The following is a 21599-nucleotide window of genomic DNA, read 5'->3' as shown; positions in this document are numbered from 1 at the left end:
TGTTTTTTGTACAACAGACTAACACATCTCCCCCCCCCCAAGGGTGAAGAATGAGAGGCGAGGTGGGAGGAATGTGGGCCAAGGAAGTGCAAATGATACAAGGAATTGTAAAAGAGGGGAATAATCTTTTTAGCTCTGACAAACTGGGAGTTGGTGGCAGTGATCTATGCAACAATAAAAGGCAACAAGCCTGCACCTTTTTATTATATCTGACTTACCAAGTGGATTTGCAGGATCATTACTTTTATTTTCCTTTTTATGGGAAGGGTGCAGTTGCCTTTAGCAACAAAGGGAAGCAGTCAGCTGTTCTTATTGCTACCCTGCCACTTTCTTCTCAAACATTTCTAAAGTTGTATCCTCTAAAATATCTTTTAAAATAATCCAGCCTCTTGGCAAATAAGGATGAACTTTTTAATAAGCCTGCAGGAAGAAGGCTGGGCTGCAAAAGTGTGGCTGGTAGAGGGACAGATCTCCTAGACTTGGAGATGGGGATTTTGTCGTTGTTTTTGCCTTTGCATGGCAGCCAATAGGTCTATTAAGATCTACTACCAGTTTCCAAAATTGGCAAGCTTTTGAGTTATGCAGAAGTATTCATCAAGCTAGATAGCAAAATAAATAAATAAATAAAAAAAATTAGGGAGGGACATGGGGAAATGCATTAAAGGTTTTTTTCTCTCCTTCCACCATTTATTAACTTTTTTTACTGTGCCTTCCTGGGAAGACTTTCAGATAACTCAAAATACTTTATGAATTGATCGTTGATTCTAATAAATATATTATCCACCTATGGATTTTTTGTTTTGCTTAATTCGTATGTAGCAACACAACCTCATTCTTTTCATTTAGCATTGCCTTTGCTGTAGCTCAAGAAAAACTGTTGTACATTTTCTTCCATGATGTTTAAAAGGGGGTGGAGGGTAGAACTAGGGTAGATTTTTATATGTAAAAGCTGAGACTGAGAGTTCATGGTTTCTACTGAAAATAAATTCCTAGGCTTACCATACGATTTGGGGTAAACTTCACCTTTTTGCAATTATATATGTGCCCACTGAGCCACTACACAGATGGCCGATAGGTTTCTAGGATCTAGTAAAGTGCATATCACAAGCTCTAACTTGCCCACCCATGTCCTAGAATGTTTCAGTTCTGGCATATATAGATTTTAAAAATTATGATTTCCAGTCTTGATTTAACCAGGAAGGAAGGAAGGAAGAAGGGGAGAGGATACAGTGGAAGCTTTACTATTCTTCAGAACTCATTATTAAGGGATCTAAATGAGACTGGGAATCATACACCTGATTTTGCTTTCACATCTTGCTTGATGAGCAATTATGCAGAAATCAAAAGCTTGTGTAGTACAGTATTTTGTGATCGTTAATGTGGGCTGGTAAAACCTGTTGTCACTGGGTGGATATCTCAGTGAGTTGACGTACCTACCATGTTTCCCAAATATAAGACAGGGTCTTATATTAATTTTTGCTCCAAAGAAAGCATTAGGGCTTATTTTCAGGGGATGTTTCATTTTTTCATGCACAACAATCTACATTTATTCAAATACTGTCATGTCATCTTCTTCTGGTTGCTGCACAAGGGTAGAGGTTGGGGTTTCACTTAATTGGGGCTTATTTTGGGGGTAGGGCTTATATTACGAGCATCCTGAAAAATCATACTAGGGCTTATTTTCAGGTTAGGTCTTATTTTAGGAGAAACAGGGTAAGCTGCAGAGTGATGGGTCAGGACTTTGATTCCTTATTGTGCCTTCTGGAAAAAGAAACAGTCTATGTAGCCTTGAGCAAGCTGCACAGTCCTAGAGTACCATCAGAAGAGCATTTATTTATTTATTTATTGAATTTATATCCCGCACCATCCGGCAACCAGGCCACTCTAGATGCCTAACAACAGTATTAGGAACAATATTTTTTAAAATGATAAAAAATAAATTAATACATAACAAATAGGGAGATTAAAGCAGATGGCAATAAAGGTGGCGAAAAGGGTGAGGGAGAGGATGTCAAAAAGGATGGTAAAAAGGGAGGGCAAGACCTTAGTGCTCCGGGAAAGCCTGGCGGAAGAACCAGGTCTTCAATGCTCTTGAAAAGCACATTGAAAAAAACCACTTCTCAGTACATAGGAAACCCTGCAAAGGGCCACCATGAACCATGACTTGATGGTACATAATTAATTAATCTGCAAAAGGTGTCCCTTTACTATAAATTTAGATGTTTTATTTTATTTTGATATGAAAGCTAACATTTCTCTTTCAGTGGTTTCCTGAGGTCCTTTAGAACAGTGGTCCCCAACCTTGGGCCTCCAGATGTTCTTGGACTTCAACTCCCAGAAATCCTGGCCAGCAGAGGTGGTGGTGAAGGCTTCTGGGAGTTGTAGTCCAAGAACATCTGGAGGCCCAATGTTGGGGACCACTGCTTTAGAAGACCCAGGAGCTGTAATCTTGAATATTATTTATTTATTTATTTATTTATTTATTTATTTATTTATTTATTTATTTATTTATTTATTTATTTATTTATTTGATTTATATCCCGCCCATCTGGTCTGGTCGACCACTCTATTAAAGCTGTTTTCCCCAATTTCCGTATGTTCCTTTAACTCATCACCGTAAAGGTGGAGGGTAATAAGCACATAAACTGGGTGTGTAATCTTATCTGCAATTTCCTGTGAGGCAGATAGTGTACTTGGCAGGCTGGGGTTGGTGGACAACTGAGCAGGAGTGGCTATTTCTCAAGGAAATTGATCACACAAAGTACTATTTCCTTAACTCTCCTGGAAAGAGAAAATAAATAATTTTGTTCTATCCAATTAGTTTTGCTTTATGGTGACCCTTTCTAGGGTTTTCTAGGTAAAGAATACTTAGATGTAGTTTACCATTTCCTTCTTTTGGGGGTGCCCTGGTACTGTGCACTTGCCCAAGACCACATAGGCTGGCTCTTTTCCCTCCGGAGACACTGTAGTGAATTGAACTCCCAAACAGATATCTAACTCACTGGTTCTTAACCTTGGGTTATTCAGGAGTTTTGGACTGCAACTCCCAGAAGCCTTCATCACCATCTGTCCTGACTGGGGTTTCTGGGAGTTGCAGTTCAAAAGCATCCGAGTAACAAAGGTTAAGAACCACTGATCTAACTCACTGAGCTATCCAGCCAGCTCATGGAGAGATAACCCCAGAGGAAAAACCTTTTAAAGCCATTTTTCTTTTTTTGTGCATTTTAGGAATTGTGACCAGGAAAACTGAAGTTTTTTTCCAACAGAGACCCATTTGGAGATGTAAAAGGCAGTCTTCTCTCAAACTAGTTATTCCTTCCTGCAGAGATTATTGCTCCCCAAAAGCAACCTCATCCCATGATTAAACTGGAACTGCTCAAGCAGAGGATACCAGACAACAATGGATATCTTCCATTCTGAAACCAGCTTGTATTTGATAGCTGCAAACTGAGCAGCTAAAAAGACAGGACAATTCCACCTGGTGCTTAAAGTTTGAAGGCTGATTGGTGAAAAAGAGCAGGCTTAAACTACGGGTTGGATGAAAAAAGAAAACACTTGAAAATGTCGGTTGGATCTATCACAGGGAATGATGATAGGCTGAGAACTGAAGAATTATCTGCTTGCTGATTACCTAGAAATTCTGAAGATAACTTATTCTGAAGATAACCTATCGAAGAATGGATTTTTAGTTCCTGTCTTTCATTGGTCCAGCTGACAGCATCTGGTGGGCTGTCGTCAGCTGAGAATTAGAGGAATATTCAGTACTTTGGAGTCACCCACTTTCTGTCTAACTTCAGTTTACTCTCTGTGTCACCTTCTACAGTATTTACTTTCGTGGTGTGGTTACCACTGTTAATTTACTGAAGGAGATGAGAAATAAATAAATCCAGGGACACTCCCCAGTTGTTTCTTCACTGGAAGTTACACTGGCCTAGAAAAGACTAAAAGCTAGTAAATTTTTACTGTTCCACAAAATATGTGGGTCAGAAGAGAACTTTTTGATTCCCTTTTTTGTTGTTTCTACTTATGACCACCAAGCATTTATTGGGGAAATGCCTCTGAGTGAATTGCTAGGAAAAGCATTTTGACTTTGTGCATGCATATGTTCCTATGTATACAGTACATCATCAGAAACTGGAAAAAGAGGGCTGGCAAAAGAGTCAGAAAAGAGATTGTCATCCTCATGGTGTCTTTTGATTCATCATCTGGCAAAACAAGATAACACCAGCTTGATCCTTCCACCGTTTCATAGACTCAAGATGAGAAAAGGGGAGATTTGGTACCATTTTCTACTCTTTTAGGATCCGCAACCATTCCTCAGAACATTTTGTTATTCTCCTGGGTCCAGTTTTCTCTTCCCACCAAAGTGTCAAAACAAACAAACAAACAAACCACAAACTCTCACACACAGAACTGCTGCTCTCCATTCTTCCTGTTTCCTTTAGCCATTGAGCTTCCACTCAAAAGAGAATCCTGTTCTTCCCATTGTTAAACCAACTTTCACAATTTCATCTTCTCACTTGATGCATCTCACCTTGGTGCAAAAGACGTTAAAATTCAAGTAGAAATTTTTCTGACCTGCTTCCACCAGCTTTGAGTGGCTCCATTATTTTGCATCTGTGGGGATGAAATAAAAGAGAAGTGACTTGGAAGCAAATGTTTGAAAGGAGCAACAACAAATTCAAGGAATAGATATTTAATATGAGGTCTAAAGGATGTTGATGTGACAGGCAAGAAGCCCCCCTGTTCTAGCACTGGAGCAGCTAAGAACAACTTTTATTTATATGGAGTGTTTATCTTGGTCTTTTAAAGAGACACCTATTTCTACCACCACATTTTCAGAGAGACTGCTTACCAGAAGTAGCTGAGATATAGCTAACACAGCTGGATACCTTTGGATGTTGACTTTGCATGCAGGATTAACGGGGAGTGGATTTAGGATCCAATTACACTAAGGAATATGGGATGACCTAATCATAACACAGAAATCTAGATTCTACAGGAATTAGATATGTTTTGGCACAGATCGAGGAAATGGTGCTAATAGCATGATGGTTCTAGAACTCCTGGTTTAGACGATAGCCTATAAGGAGCTAAAAGTGTTGTATATTGAGAGGTACCTCCAAAATGAAGCTATTCGGACCAAGGGAGAAGGTTGAGTTCCAAGTTCTATTCCTAGGCTCTGCATTAGAGTGAGCCCTACGGTGTATCCCAGTCTGCCATAAGGATTTTTAAAGAAGATCCCAGGTGGCTAGGCAGAGAGTTTAAGGCTAAGCTGTAGCGATCCTGTTGGGTACCACAGCTGAACTTATTTTAACTGCAGCAATTAGCAAATGTCTATGCTGATCTCCATGCATTGAAGAGCTTCACAGTGTGAAAGTTTGCACATCAAAAACCTTTGTATTAAAGAGACTGGAGGAGCTGGCCATCCTGTTTACTTCTCCAAATTAACACTTTTCCCTTTCTTTTTCTGGCCACCCCACCCCCCCCAATATATTGGAAGAAAAGTGAAGGGCAAGGAAATAAATAAATATAGGGTGGTTTATGCTAATCAAAACAACACCAGTTGCCCACCCGATTTCCTCTCTTTGGAATTCGGAAGGTCTATGTGACAATACATTAAAGAAAGTTTTTAGTCTGGAGATGTACAGGGAACAGCTCCCTCTCAGCCTCCGTTTGCTAGGACAGGCTGGGGAAAAAGTGGGCTGCGGGAAGCCTGCTTTGATTATAGGGTCATAGTTGTAGGCAGCGTTATAGGCTTTTCATGCCTCTTCCCCCAAGATCATGGCTCGTTCCCAAGTCTGTTGCTTGGAGAGTGAAGAGCCATATGTTAAAGTAACCGAATCGAACCCTGAATTTTACTACTCCGAGGGCCAGCGACTGGCCCTTGAAGCCCTGCTTACTCAGGGCGACGAGGCCTTTAAGGAGCGTCTGTCCCAGGAAAAGTTGCGCCCTTTTCTGTCAGATGCAGAGCTGCAGGAGTTAAAGGCTGCCGCCGATGCAGAAGGCTCACAGAACTCCCTTGCAGGAGGAGTGGGGAAACACAGTCTTCGGAATGAAGGATCAAGTCTCAGCTACTGGCCTGGGCGATCAGATGAGCCCACTCCAGACCTGGAACTCGGGTGGCCGGACAGTGGGGCTTGGAAAGGGATCACCCGAGCCGAAGTCTATCTCCACCCACCAGGAGAGGGCGCACCACACATCAAGGAGCTGGTCCGCAGATGTATCCAACAAGCCGATAAGGTATTGAAAAGGTGACATGGGCTAGGCATGTTTCTAGCCCTCTTGGAGGACTTGGAGGGAAAGTGTGAAAATAATATGGGCAATTCTGCTCAACTTGTTGCCTTTCAAATGTTCTAGAATAGTGGTTCTTAACATGGATGATATCACCCCCCAGGGGGTGATTTATTTTTTTAGGGGGGTGAATGAAAAGGGGCGACGTGGGGGCAAAGGAACAGAAGGGAGTGATAGGGGGCGATGGAGCCACCGCACCGCCGGATCCAGAGCAGCTGATGCTGGCAGCGGATGTGGTGCCACCACCGCTGCCACCATTGAGGAAGTCATCGCCCCCTACCTGTGGCAGCTGTGCCGCGCCTCCACTGCACCGCCGGATCCAGAGCAACTAGTGCTGGCAGCGGATGTGGTGCCACTGCCGTGGTGAGGGGGGCAATGATAACTTCCTTAATGGCTCAAGGGGGCGTTTCTTTTTTTTAAAAGGTTAAGAACCACTATTCTAGAATACAGCATTCAATACCCCCAAACCAGCAGAGTCATCTGGCTGGAGAGGATGGGCATTTTTGTCCTATGAAAGGAGAGGATCACAGTGGTGAATGCTGCTTTAGAAGAGGCATTCCACCTGGGTGACACAGTCCTAAGTAGCCTCTTTTCCCAATGCCCTACCTCCCCTGTTATGAGAGGTTTGTTTCTAACAGCAGAGAGGATTGAAAATAGCTGTAGAAAAGGCCAGAAGTATGAAAAGAGAGTTGCACAAACTTAATTGCTTTCTAACATGCTTCAAGGGAAATATAATGCTTCTTGACAATTCCCTTTGGGACCACTTTGCTTCTGCAGTTTGTTGAAACAGACCTAGAAGAGCTGAAGAAGAAAAATTTCATCAAGAAGCATAAGTTTTCCCTTGATAAAGAGTTCATCCAAAACATGTCAGGAACCTGTTCTATTAGCTCAGTTGTCTCTTGTTTGTTTTTGAGTTTTCTTTGTAAAGTTGAGAGAATTCTTATCCAGATCAACATTTAAAGCAATATCAATAGTATCTAAGGCTTCAAATCCAAATTTCAAACTGCTCTGCTTATATGCGTATCTGCATTTCAGTGATGCTGAGGGATTTATTTCAGCCAGCATTCAGAAGCAATACAATTTTATCACCACCTCACAGATTAATGTGAAGATCAAACCTGGTGATCCTTCAGATTTAACACTCCTCTAAATTTAGCAGGTCCATTCTCAACTCAAAAAAGAACCATAAAAAAGAATATTTAAATGGGTGTATGTATAAAAAGTTACATGTAAAGGTACGTGCTTTGAAAGAAAGACACTAAGAAATGTGTGTGTGTTCAGAAAAAATTACAGAAATATTTATTTCAAGAAAAGTTTCTTGCAGATTAAAAAAAGTTTATAATGGGGAAAGGGACAAAGCATACTTACAAACACATGAATATGAAATTGACATGAAATTGGAAGTAAATCTTTCCATTCTGACACAGACAGACAGATATACACACCCTACCACCAGTTTTCACCAACCAATTTAGTCACTTAATTAAGGAAATCTCATTCAGAAATTTGATATTTTAATTAAATCTACACAAATGTGCATCAGATTAAGATTTGGAATGGAAAAATAGTTTTCATGTTTGATTTTAGATGGTGTAGACATATGTCACACCAGATGCCATCTTAAGAAGAGGCATGCCTCCAGTAAGGAAGCTGAAGGAGGAATGCCTCTTCTTAGCTGAGCTTTATCATCTGCAATTGCAAAAACTCTCCACAGCAAAGAAGTAACATGCAGTTGTGCAAATCCATCTCAGCCTGTTTTATGCTGGAAAGCAGATATACAAAGATGTGGCTTAGAACCAAACACCAAATAACAGGAATTTTCTTTTTCTCACCCAACATGAAGGATGTAAATCAAGTACTGTAACAGAGGTGTGTACATTTGATTTGCCTAATTCCCCAAGCTTTGCTGTGGATGTGGCTGTTTGATTTTTTAAAGCAAGAGGTTAAGTCTTCTACTTAGATACTTGTGCCACAAACCAAACTACTTATTCTCCCCTCCAGGTGATTGCTATAGTCATGGATGTTTTCACCGACCCTGATATCCTCTTAGACCTATTTGATGCAGCTGTTAGGCGGCGAGTTCCTGTCTACGTTGTCCTCAGCAAACAGCATCTTGCCTCCTTCCTCACCATGGCAGAGAAAACATGCCTTAATGTCCGTCACTCAGAGGTGAGTGGGGGGAGATTTACACACCATGTCAATGGTATCAGCTGATGTGTGTATTGATTGATTGATTGATTGATTGATTGATTGATTTAATATCCCACCCATTTAGACTCAAGTCTACTCTGGGCGGCTAACAATAAAAAAGTGGCATAAAAACCATGTAATAAAATATAGATGCTGCCAGCACTGGCTGAATAATCTCTGAGTATTCATTTTCTACTATTGTGGAGCAAATTGCTAGGATGGCATAGTGGTTAGAGTGTTGGATTGGGATTCAAGGGGCCCAGATTCAAGTCTTCACCAAGCCATGCACTTCACTGAGTGACTTTGGGCCAGTCTCTCTCTCTCCCCCTTCCCATGCTTTCCTCACAGGCTTCTTGTACACATATGGTGAGGAGGAAGAGAGCTGTTTACACCACTTGCAATAATTGCAGGAACTGTAATATAGTAGGGACATAATATGGTACAGAACTGCAGGGATTATAATATAATTGGGTGGGGACTAACTGAGATACCTAACTCCCTGAGTTAACTTTTGGCTGGATAGCTCAGTGGCTTAGATATGTGGTTGTGGAGCCAGAGGTTGTGAATTCAATTTCCCACTGTGCTTCCCAGAAGAGCCAGCCTGCACCGCCTTGGGAAAGCTGCACAGTCCCAGAGCATCCTCAGAAGAAGGGAATGATAAATTACTTATGAGTACTCTCTATCTGGAAAACCAAAAGGGTTGCTATAAGTCATAACCTAATGGCACACTATTATTATTATTAGGGTGGAGGAAAGGCAACCAAGATGTCCTCACTTTCTAGCCACCATGGTCAATTCTTTACCCCAAGTATACTTTTCATTGTAGCATTTACACAGAGAGGGACTTTCTACTGTACTTTGTTCTTTTGGGACGTTGTCCCCCTGCATAGCATTGAACAATGCCCCCACATTTCAGTCACTTACTATTTGCAGTTTTCTATGCTTGGGAGAGGGGCATGGTTTTGGACACTGGAATGGTTTTCCACCATACCTATTGGAGGTTTTGAGTGTTATGTGCCATCAAGTCGGAATTGACTTATAACGGTGAGGTGTTCAAGGAGTCTGTCACTCTATCCACTATACGACACTCAAACTAAGACTCTGGAGAACAGGGTTTTAATCCCTGTCAACCATGGAAACTCTTTGGGGGTTGTAGAACTGGTAAAATTATTCCTTATATATCTCACTTACCTTGAAAATCCTATTAGGGTCGCTATAAGTTGGTTCTGATTTGACAGCTCAGAACATACACAATAGGAACTTTAGGCTAAAAAGTCTTGATGGCTTTTCAGACAAAAACTGATCCAATAGAAGCCAATATTTCATTAGAGGTGTGAAACTCTTCACTAGCAAAGTTACACTGGCTTAGACCATTGTACAAATGGTTGGGCAATACTAGTGATAAGGTGATGGTGATAAAATACTGGCTTCAGTACTTATTTTGCCATTTGTTTCTGTTTATTTTAGCATCCTGAGATAGACTGGAATACAAATATGTGTGTATAGTGTGTATGTGTTCATGTGTACTGCTAAGGGTTTTAAATAATGAACTGTTAAAACAAATCTTTTATTTAAATAAGCAGGAGTACGCAAACTGTTCCTTTATACAGATGTAGCAAAGGGAAGTGTGAGGGCAAGAGGAGAAGGGGACGGCAGAGGACGAGATGGTTGGACAGTGTCATCGGAGCGACCAACATGAATTTGACCCAACTCCAGGAGGCAGTGGAAGACAGAAGGGCCTGACATGCTCTGGTCCATGTGGTCATGAAGAGTCTGACATGACTTAAGGACTAAACAACAACAAAGGAAAAATCACACCACTCTTCCTATTATAATCCTTCATCTTCCTTTGTAGAACCTGAGAGTCCGAATCATCCAAGGCTGTACATTCCAGACCAGACATCAAAAACAGGTCACCGGGACTGTGAAGGAGAAATTTATATTGGTTGATGGAGAAGTTGTGATCACCGGCAGCTACAGGTAATGGAACATAAAAGAAGTCCTGCTCAATCAGATCAAAGGCTGATTTGGTCTAATATTCTGTTTCCACAATGGTCAATGATAAGGCCAGCCCTATTATTAAGGGAGAGAGGACAAAGACCCCCAGGCAGCACATTCTGGGAGGCACCAGAACTTGAAAACTTTACTTTTACAACTACACCTCATAGAATCTGCCAGCCAGCATGGCCACCTGGGAGCTGTAATCCATAAAGCAGCAGTTCCTAGACTTGGGTAACCCAGGTAATATTGGACTTCAACTCCCCGAAATCCTGGCTGGTATAGCTAATGATGAAGGCTTCAGGGAGTTTTAGCCCAAGAACATCTCTGGGGACCACTGTCATAAAATAACTTTTCCTAGTGGGGTGGGGCAGCAGTGATAGCTGTCGTCTGTACCTCCTGACACCTCTGGCCATTTTTTAGCCCTAATTTCTGGAGCTATGGGACACAAGCTTGCTCCATCTTTCACATAACAGCCCTTCAGATATCTGAAGATGGCTGTCATATCGCCTCTCAGTCTTCTTTTCTCCAAGCTAATCATGCCCAGCTCCCTTGATCATTCTTAAACTGTGCTGCCCAGAATCAGATACAACTTTAGAACTGCAGACCTGGAAGGGACTCTATGGATCACTGAATTCAGCCCTGTAAAGGAGACACAGTGGGGAATCGAACTCCCAACTTCTGGCTCTGCAGCCAGAGACCCAAGACACTCAGCTATCCAGCAAATCATTCCAATATTCCAGGTAATGGAGTGAGCCACAGTATTCCTCATGTGATAAAAGGATGCTATTCCATTGTCAGTATCAAAGTACAGTAATGCTCAACTGCCAGGCCTCTTTGCTTTTATACGTGAAATTTTTGGGAGGGGAGCACACACTGTCTTTTAACTCCTCCTGCCTTTTAACTCAAGCAGCAAAATGTCTTGCCCTGTGCCCACCACCACCAAATGTCTAAGGGAAGCTTACAACAGGGCACTAGTATAATAGCATCCTCTAGCTTGTGTACACCGGAAACTAGTGGACCAAAGCCTTGATTGCTCCAATATACCACAGGTATGGATGCAAGCAGGGCTTGTGCCAGAAAGTGAAAAAGTTGGGCATTTATTCTATTCTCAGAGGCCACAAAGAGGGGTTGCCTTCTGGGGCTGCCAGTTATTTGAGCTATGTGTTGGCGGAATAAAGCCTTACCCTGTTCTTCTACATTTAAACCTGTTTGAAATCAGCATGCGAAGCTTCTAAATTCAGGGAGATAAATATGATAATCAGTTACTAATCCTTGCATATTCAACTTGGCTGAAGTCAAAGCTAGAATCCCTCCTTGAAATTCTTCCCTTCAGCTTAGACTTGCGCTTATCCTCTTAAATTGAACTTGAATCTAATTCCTAAGACTGGCCTTGCCACACAGCAGCGTGAAGCAACTGGCTTCATAGTCAGCATGACGGGAGTGGGCTACATAAACGCACAAACTAGTGACGGCATAGAACAGCAAGACCTTTTAAAGCAAGGGCAAAGGAGCTCTAGCCCATCACAGCTTGTTGGGCTCCGAATCTTCTCAGGTACAGTCCATATAATCAATGCTCAGGGATTATGGGAGTCATAATTGAATATCTGGAAGGCCCCATTTCTTCATGGCCATCACTGGACAAAGGCAGGATTCAGGCAGCAGACTTTCTTCATTCTTCTGCTAAATGAACTTTAAACATGTGTAACCACTATTGATTCCACCCCTCCCTATCCTAGTTTCTTCCTACTCTGTGTTTTAGATTGTAGACACATTGGGGGCAGGGATCTAATTTTGTAAGGCATCATGCACGTGCAGTTGGATAGTACGTATATAATAAATCCAAGCATCAGAAGCTGAACATCAGCCACTTCAGTTTCACCATGCCAACAGCAGCTCCCTTCTAGCTTTGTACGGGCCATCCAAAACAGGGCAGAAATTTTACACGGGAGAGACGGATTCCATTTGCTCATCTTCTATATGAAGGGAACCCACTGGGGTTTGCCAAAATGTGCCTCCACATCCTGGAACAGGCACGGCATATTTCTTCCCTCTGTTTTTCCTCCCAAAGTTATTCTGTCTTCTTCTGTTTCCAGGCTACACAGTTACTCAGCTCCCAAATTTGCCCTCCCTCCCTGTCAGTGATTACTGACAGTTAAGACTGCCAGGTTTAGCGAAAGACTAGTCACCACCTTTTGTAGTCGCAGTGTGTCTGTGCCTTGAACAAGCTGCATGACAGGCAGCGATACTGCGCAGGGCAGGGAGATAGTGACTGTGTTCCATTTCTGCTTGTCATACGCTTGCTAGATGTGTAAAAGAACTGCTATGTGTAACAAAGAACAGAATCTTCATCCCTGAGACTGGATTTTTTTTTTGTCTTTGAATCATGCTGTTTCTCATAATGGGGAGTAATATGAGTCTTGGGATAATAAAATGCCTGCTGCAGATCTAGTCTCCTTCTCCCAATTAGTTTATCCTATGATTTTATTGTTTGTTTCAGAGCAACTGTCGTTTTCATTTCATGCAGCTTTTCAGGCTTAATTTTAGCTTGCTAGCAGGGGAAATCTGTGAAGTTTTGGATAGGGATGCTGCTGAGATTAAACGGGATTTCGGCAGTGGAAGGGTTTGGCATTTTGACTTGACAGAATTCCTTGCTCATTGGTTCAGGACTTACAGGCTTTAATTACTAATTTATGGAAGTGGCAACAACACTGGAGTTACCCAGTGTGGTTTAATGGATAGAGTGGCAAACTGGGGTTCAGGTGACATCTGTTCTAATTTTCACTCAGCTGTGGAAACTTACTGAGGGTTTGAATTGGCTCTGGCTTGTTCCCTAGTTTCCTTCACATGTTACTCTGCTTCAAGCCACAGAAACCATTAACTGATCCTAAGAAGCTAGACTATATACTTCTTTCCAGTTGCTAATAATTCTTTTTAGTACTAATCTATATGTGGAAATTGTAGTGGGCTGGATCAGGCTAAATAAGGTCACTAGAGGTCAGGTCAAGATCTGGAATAGCATGCAGTGTGATCCTGTGAACGTTCATTCCTCCATTGTGGATTCGGCTCTGGGCAGGTTCTCAACTGGAATTTAAGACGAGAAAGAAAAGGGGGGAAATGCCTCTCACTGTCCCTCCTGTTTCCTCTCACTTCAGGAGGAAGTTTTATATTTTAAATTTTTTTTTCATAAGTGATGCAGCACATCGATGCTGCCCTAACAGAGTCAAAAATTTGTTTTCACTTCTGCACTTCCATGGAGGCACAAAGGGACACTTCTTTGCATTTGTTGGAAACAAATCAAAATGAAGTGATCCTACCCATGCCAAAAACATAGAAGCCCCTGACAGGGAGCAAAAAAAATAAAGGCAGCAATACTCTAGGGACAGTTTGGTTCACTCCAGCAATTATGTTCTATGATTGCCAGAAAAAGGAGTGAACCAACTTGTCCAGCAGCACAGTAAATGCCTGTCTGACAGCATCCATTTCATACTTGAAGTTTTTATATAAGGCAATTATACCATACTATTGTTCTAAATTCTTCCTTCCGTGACATCACAAAAATGATGTCGCCCTCTAACTTCAAGAGGTTCAGATCGGAAGCCCTCAATAGAATCTGCCAATGAGCCTTTGACTTCCATTGTGATGTCACTGCTTAAACAGTCACCAAATTCTTCTAGGTCATTGCAAGAGACTCATTCTATTACTTCAGCGTGATAGAGTTGCATAGCAGGAGACTACTTATATGTATCACATGTATAGGAGGCAAAGAAACCCAGGAACAAAAGCTGGATCCTGTTTTGGAATTCTGAGGACCAAATCAATCAGCTTTTGCATTAGTGCAGCAGAAAAAAAAAAAACCAGTCTGTCTCTACGTTCTGCTTACATCCTGGTAGGTCATTTGCAAGATTTGTTCTGATGCTCCTGGGCATTCTGTATTTCCACAGCTGGACATACATTTCTAAACCTCTTCATTTGTGAGCAGAAGAAATGAAAATCTAATTTTTTATTTTTTATTTTTATTTTTTTTTGGTAATTTGCCTCTGAAAACGTGGCCCTTTGGGAGGCACAGATCACGCTGACATGCCGGCTTGCTTCTAGAGACGAGTATCCTCTGAGGTTTCTCTGTCTTGGAGAGAAAAAAATGGACTAGCAAATGGCAGGAACCTTGTTTTGTATTATTAGAGAAGATTGAATGCTGTTACTGGAAAACCCATGTGTTACAGGGAACGCAAGTTCCTCCAATTAAGAACTCTGTTTGAAGCCCCAGATCCAAAGTGTTGAAAAACTGATGGTCTGAAGATTAGAACATCCAGATGTTTTTCCCTGTGGCACCAGGACTCCAAGGCTATTGATTTTAGTTGCGACCTGGACTTGGAAAAACAAGACTGATCTAATTCCGAACTCTCTGAATCCACAAACTTCCAGGCAAAACTTTTAGAGAATTGGAGAAGATACAATCACCCAAAATTTAAAATAAAGAAATAAAATTGGCTAGCTGAGAGGTCACCAAACTCAACATTTCCATTTTACTCCTCTGTGACCTTAAAAAGGAACGACAACGATCACCATGGGTAACAGCCACATTTTCTACCACAAGATGATGGGCACCTGGAGTCTGGGCTTCATATGCCTTTTGACCTGCGTGCTACCCTCTGTCTTTTCCAAGGTGTGCTTTTTTTGTGAAATCACTGCCTCAACCAGGTGCCCTGCTACCCAGATGGTTTGTGGAGAATATGAAGACTGCTTTGTCGGGGAAGGAGCTGCCTTGGGGGTGTCGATGATCCAGAACAAAGGCTGCACCCGTGACGTCGACTGTGGCAAGGAGCAGTCTGTGTCCTACATGGGGGTCACCTACAGCTTGGTGACCAAGTGCTGCAAGGGAGACCTGTGTAATGCAGCTCTGCCCCTGACTGCCCCTTCCATCCTAACACAGCTAGGCATCATCATCGTCTTGCTGGGACTCATTTGATTTTTAAAAATGGCATCAACAATAAACTCTTTGGTTGTTTTTTTTTTAATTGAATTCTTGAGCTTCTGGTACAGTGGCGTGTTCCACTCCAGAAGTGGCACTCAGTATAAATTCATATATACAGCGTGGCTTCCATATTCCAGTTCAAATATAATAATAAGAATATTTTGATAGGTAAACTTTCAGGATGCCACCAAAAACAGGCCCCAGGAGTAGTCTAGTTCCCAGAACAATTCATCTAGAACATGTAGATCCGATGGTTGTGGCTCAGTTTTCTGAGTCCATTAAGACATCACAATTTGTTCCCTGTGTGTGGTGATTGCAGCAGATTGCTGGGTGGAACGATGCCACCTCTTCTGTCTCCCAAGTTCAGGCACAGTTTCTCCTTGTTGCTTTTAGATGGCAGTGAATCATAAGAGCCATCAAAAATCCTAAACACTCTGCTTTCCAGGGTTTGGCCGGAGCATTTCTCCCCTTTCCTACCAGCTGAGCATGAATGCTTATCAAGCTTCAAATGTTAGTTTGAATCTTTTCATACCGAGCCTGAAGTTGGCGAGGGGCTGATTAAGTGTTATATGTAGCTCACTAGGATAAGAAAAGCCTGCACTTCCATGGAAATATGGGTTTAGGAAGCTGGACAAAGCAGAACCTCAGGAAACAAATTGTCTGTAATGCTGATCTTGAGCAGATGGGAAGACAAGGGTGCCAAAGCTTTTATTAGCTTGAAGGATTAATTCAATTTTGCACAAGTGCTTGGGGCCCACATTCCAGTGGCAGGCACTGTACAGCCAAAGGCAAATGGCTAGGTCCAAAAATGCCAGTACACCAGGTTAAACCTTTTATTGCTAGTAAGTAAATCTCAGAAGAACCAGTGTGGTGTGGTGGATAGAGTGTTGGACTATGACTCAGGAGATAATACAAATCTTGAGAGAAGGTTAGTTCCCACTGTTTGAAAGAGGTGGAGGGAAACTCATATACAAAAGTTGGAAAACCACTAACAATGGGGAAGGGAGGATGGCCATCCAATGAAGCCTAGAGGTGAGGATGGACCTCAGAGAGCTAGATTTGGCTTTAGGGCCTGAAGTTCCCCACCACTGAAACAAGGGAATATAACTACAGTACCTCTTTGTCTTTACAGCCTGGAATTATGCAGTCTGAATGGCAATAATTCTCCAGAGTGTAGGCAAGGATCCTTCCACAGTGAAATTGGGCTCTGGGTTATAGGTAATCTAATTTGGCAATTTAAAAAATGAAACATTTGAATACAGGGCTTTGCACTGAGGCAATTTTGAAGCACCTATATTAACCCAGGCTGAAAGAAGGAAGACTCTATTGATTATTCTTGAAGAAAACCAATAGAGTCTTGTGACATCTTAAAAGACGAAGAAATTTTATTTGGAAAAAGCTTTCAAGGGCTGTAGCCTACTTCATCAGATTAAAGCTATAGTCTCCAAAACCTCAGGCCAAATAAAACTGGTTCGTCTTTAAGGTGCCTTGAGGCACTTTTAAAAGAGGTAGCTGTGTTAGTCTGTGCTAGCATATCAGGAAAAAAACAAAACTGAAATAAAAAATAAGACAAAAATGTTGTGGCACCTTAAAGATTAGCTGGTATATTTTAATTTAAAGTAATTCAATTAAAAAAAAATTTTGTGGACAAGTCCACTTCCTCAAGTACCTTGATTGTGTTTGTTGCAACACATTAACTTTGCTAATAAAAATACTGTAATCATGTGTGGTTAAGTCAATCCTGACTTATGGTGACCCCCTTCTAAGATTTTCTAGAAATGGTTTATCCCAGGGGTACTCAGAAATAGTTTATCCCAGTGGTATCCTGGGACTGTACAACTTGCTGAAGGCCATACAGGCTAGCTTTTCTCCCTGAGGGCACAGTGGAGAATCAAAATCTCAATCTCTGACTCCATAGGCCAGGGTGGGTAATTAATTTCTATGGGGGGGCATGTAAAAAATTTGAACTGTGTTTGGGGGCCAAACCAACTTTATTTAAAAATAAAATGAAACAATGATGTTATGATTGTTTTTATTTTAAACTTGTTAATCTTCACAAATACTAAAGAGGTTTTTTGCGGTATGTTAAAGATAAGCAACTGGTCAACTTTAGACAAAAAGCTACAAATGGTTTTGATGTTCAAAACTGTCTACGGGCCGGACAAGAGCGGCTCACGGGCTGTATGTGGCCCTCGGGCTGCACTTTGCCCAGGTCAGCCATAGGCAGATACCTAACTCACTGAGCTATTCAGCCAGCTTTATTTAATCTTGCTAGCCCCAGGAAATTCTGGAAGCAAAATGTCGCCAAGTAAAACTATTTCATGGAGCCACCATAATTGTTTAAGGCAGTGGTTCTTAACGTGGGCGATAATGCCCCCCAGGGGGCGAATTCATTTTTCAGGGGGGCAGTAGAACGAAAAGGGGCGGTGTGGGGGCGCTGGAGCAGAAGGGGGGCGGTAGGGGGGCGCTGGAGCAAGCCAAACCTGTGAAGATGGCTACAGCCTTTTTACAGTGTGCATGAATATATATTTTCCTCCAATCTTAATTTAGTTTCAGAGTTTTTGTCTTGAAAGTTTTAGTTCCTGCATTGCAGTTTGTTTTTATGCCCTTTTTTATATTTCTTTTTGCATCTTAAAATTCGCTTGTAAATAAATCATTAAATGTTACTTTTTTGGGGCATTTCATTTTCTTGGAATTGAATTTTGTTTTCAGGTGTCATTGGATTTAAGTGCCATAAATAAATAAATAAATAAATAAATAAATAAATAAATAAATAAATAAATAAATAAGATATCATCACCGTGGGGAGGGGGGCGATGATAACTTTCTCAATGGCTCAAGGGGCCGTTTCTTTCAAAAAGGTTAAGAACCACTGGTTTAAGGCGTTAATGGCTTTCATCTTTTAAGGTCTCCAACACACATTTCAATTTCTTGTAAAAAAACATTTCTCTCCAGACATATTTGATCATTTATTGAACCACACTTTCTACTGAAAGGTGCAATCCAGGTGTGAAAAATCACCACCACAGCTTTTGCACAGCTTTTGCAGAAGGGCAACAAGTAATTCCTAGTCATTTTGCTAACTTTTTAAAATCTTATGTGAGATAAGCCATGTGTCAAGTTCCATACTATCATTTGCATACTGTCTCTTCAAAGTACAAGTTAGAAATCAGGCTGCCCCTGCCTTGTTCAAGAACTGAAACTGGCCCTACTATTTATTAGGCAAAATAAGGCAAGTCACCAGATGTGGAGCTGCACAGAACAGATAGTTGTGTGTATTACATAACCCGCTCTGTGCTCCCTAAAACTTCACTTGTACCCTCAAGCAGATGCTATCTTCTTTCCAGGACTGAAAGAAGATTTACCTACCCTGCTTGTCTATAGGGAGGGAATCAGCTGAAGGTGGCGTGAGAGCTGCTTCCTTGTCCTCTGTCTCAGGCAACATCATGTTTAGGGCCAGCTCCTATCAAAAGAAGGAGTAGTGGGAGAAACCCCCCTCCCACTATCCTGTGTTTAAACCCCTGAATTGTATATAAATCTTGTTTAATAAGCCAGTTATGTTATAATCACCTCTGTGAAGAGCCTGAGTAGTGCTCAGAAAGCAGTACCTCAGTATGATGTCGTGGCAAAGTATGCAGTAGATTTAATTGCCAGTCTGATCAGCTTCTGTGCACGGGATCAGGCACTTGTAACTGTAGCCTAGCAGCCATTTCAGAAGGGGAAAGAGTCTGCTTCTAAAGCGGACAGTTAAGAGCAAAGATGTAGGCAGCGATTACATAGTACTGTATTATCTTCCTAGCAGGGAGAATTCCACTTGAAGTGAGATTTGGAATAGGAAAACAGGGAAAGGAAATATTAAGTTCCTCTTCTCCTCCCCTAGCACTTGTATGCTCTTGCTCACCTCCTCCAAATGCTGCTTATACAGTACCTTTCAAAATGGCTGCCAGGTTCTGAACTTGTGTGCCATGTAATTTGCCTCTGAGAGAGAAGTGAATTTGAGATGTTACACTACATCATGGTTTCCTATAAGGAGGAATGAGAACCTACCTCATGGCTTCAGCATCTAAATGGCCCTGCATTATTTTATAGCTACTCATCTGCTTTTGTTTTTGTTTTGCTCAGCACTCCTGGTTCTGAATGCACATCACTGGCTGTAATTATGGTTTGTCACTTGCATATCAAGCCATGGTGTCTGATGCTTGTTTAGTAAATGATTGCAAGCCATGGTTTATAGAGCTTAAGGGGTGACTACACTGGCTGTTTACCCACAATTTGTGTCAGACTTGGCACAGATAAAATCGGTGGAAAAACTGGTGACTACATGACATAAAGCTAAGTGCAGGGAACATTGGTATTTTTCATTCTTTTTATTCAGCCAGCAGGTGGTCCATTTGGCTCCAAAACAGTTGGCATCCCTTTTCTCCACTTTCTGGTGTGTGATCACCTAATTCAATGCAACAGAGTAGTTCTAGGAGTGTCAGTGGGCACACTATTACAGCTGCTCCCCTCAATTGAGGGGATGGATGTTCTCTCCCATCCTTCAAACAATTTTCCTTTCTCCCTCTTTCTTTCTTAAATTATTGTGCTTGCCAAAGGTAGCACTGTACTAGATAAGTGCTATATCACTGGGGAGGGGAGTAAATAAAAGAGTGCAAAAGGAAGGGGTCCCAGTGGAAATTAATGATCTCAACAAAGATGGCTCTTTTTCATAGCTTTCTGTGTCTGCCCCCGTGGATGCTTGCAACACAATAATTGGTTTGGACAGCTTAGCAATTTCACCTCCAGAAATCAATAGGGGACCTGGGTTGAAAAACTTCAAAAGCAAACTGGTCCCCCACATGTAGTTAATTCCTTAGAAATATTACTTTTTTTCAACTACAATCCCCAGACCCCACTACAGCTGGCTTCTGAGGGTTGCAGTAAAAAAAAAGTAACTTTTGTGGCTTGTCAGAGAGCAACAACTAATTAAGGGAGGTAAATGGCACAGTGACTGGAAAAAAGCCCATTACAGCCCTCCCTGCCTGACAAAATAGTACCCATGTCAAAGTGGATTTCTCTCAATCTGTGAAATCAAGCTAAATATAGTGGGAGAGGGGGTTGAAAGAGATGGGTATGCTTAGCCTGGAGAACAAAAAATTAAGGTGTGGCGCAACAGCTGAATTCAGATACTTTAAGCACTAGAAGATGGAGCAGGCTTGTCCTTTCTTGCTCCAGAAGGCAAGACTAGAATTATTGGAGGGAGTCAAGGGAAGCAGATTTTAACTAAACTTTAGGCGAAACATCCTAATAGTACAAGCTGTAGAAGAACTGAGCAGACAGTCTTGAGGCTGGTTGGCTGCTGTTAGAGGTGAATTAGCTGGCATACTGCACCACTGATGCTTCATGGTCACTTCAAACTCTGAAATTCTATGAATTGTACTAGCTGTTTCATTGCATTATGAGCAGGTTGCTGTCATTCACAGCAAATTCTCTCGAATCCAACCACTCAGGGCTAGTGCTTCAGAAAGAACAAGGGGTGTGTGTGGAATTTTTAATTGCTTCAGTACACAAATGAACATAAACTTGCCTTTTGAAGACACACAAGATATCTAAGTAGGGGTGGGAAGGGGATCACATTTATTTTAAAAAAGTGTAGAGTCCCAGTTGCATAGACAGGTTAAGAATGTGGTGGATAAACAGTGACTTGGAATGGCTGGTTTGACCAATCCTTTCTAAGAATGGAAGGCAAGTCCTGACAGGTCAGACAAAAGGTCTGTGAAACTTCATGTCCAGTTTCCCACAGTGGCAAATCAGACCCAGGATAACAACAAAGAGCCCTCAGCAAATAGCATTGTGAAGCAAACTGCTACTGAACACGAGGGCTCTCTGTTGAGCTATTGGGACTAATAATCACTGATCAAATTCTTTCCTCCATGTATTTGTCTAGAGTTTGAAGAAGTTATTATTTTTTTTCTGACTCCAGCTTCTAGAATCCTCTAAACAACCTACTGTGGCTGTAGGATTCTGGGATTCAGAAACTTTTAGCAATTTACCTTAGTCTTAGATTCTAAAGTAAAAGCCATGACCACATCCTGCAACACCTAGTCCAATAAATTAATTGTGGGTTATATTGGTCTGTCCTGAATTTTCTAATGCTCAACCA

The 21599-nt window shown here is 41.6% G+C and overlaps 2 protein-coding genes across 3 annotated transcripts in view; both read left to right on the top strand.

Annotated features, from left to right (window-relative positions):
- FAM83E (family with sequence similarity 83 member E) overlaps window positions 1-21599 on the top strand; it is a 43404-nt gene that overhangs the window by 8534 nt on the left and 13271 nt on the right. Inside the window, exons 2-4 of one of the 2 annotated variants that reach the window (XM_020798763.3) lie at window positions 3267-6243; window positions 8296-8463; window positions 10340-10464. In XM_020798763.3, the coding sequence (XP_020654422.3) occupies window positions 5785-6243; window positions 8296-8463; window positions 10340-10464 (752 nt within the window). In that variant the 5' untranslated portion in view covers window positions 3267-5784. Of the gene's footprint in view, window positions 1-3228; window positions 6244-8295; window positions 8464-10339; window positions 10465-21599 lie in introns of both variants that reach the window. The other variant, XM_072976771.2, reaches the window with a different exon arrangement.
- Window positions 14440-16466, top strand: SPACA4 (sperm acrosome associated 4). The gene has a single exon (XM_073002977.2). The coding sequence runs from the start codon at window positions 15050-15052 to the stop codon at window positions 15449-15451; it is 402 nt and encodes a 133-aa protein (XP_072859078.1). The 5' UTR covers window positions 14440-15049; the 3' UTR covers window positions 15452-16466.

This window comes from Pogona vitticeps, chromosome 6, assembly GCF_051106095.1.
Source record: "Pogona vitticeps strain Pit_001003342236 chromosome 6, PviZW2.1, whole genome shotgun sequence".
Lineage (NCBI taxonomy): Eukaryota > Metazoa > Chordata > Lepidosauria > Squamata > Agamidae > Pogona > Pogona vitticeps.
Note: the sequence above shows the minus strand (reverse complement) of the source record. Positions and strands in the feature narration are given on the sequence as shown.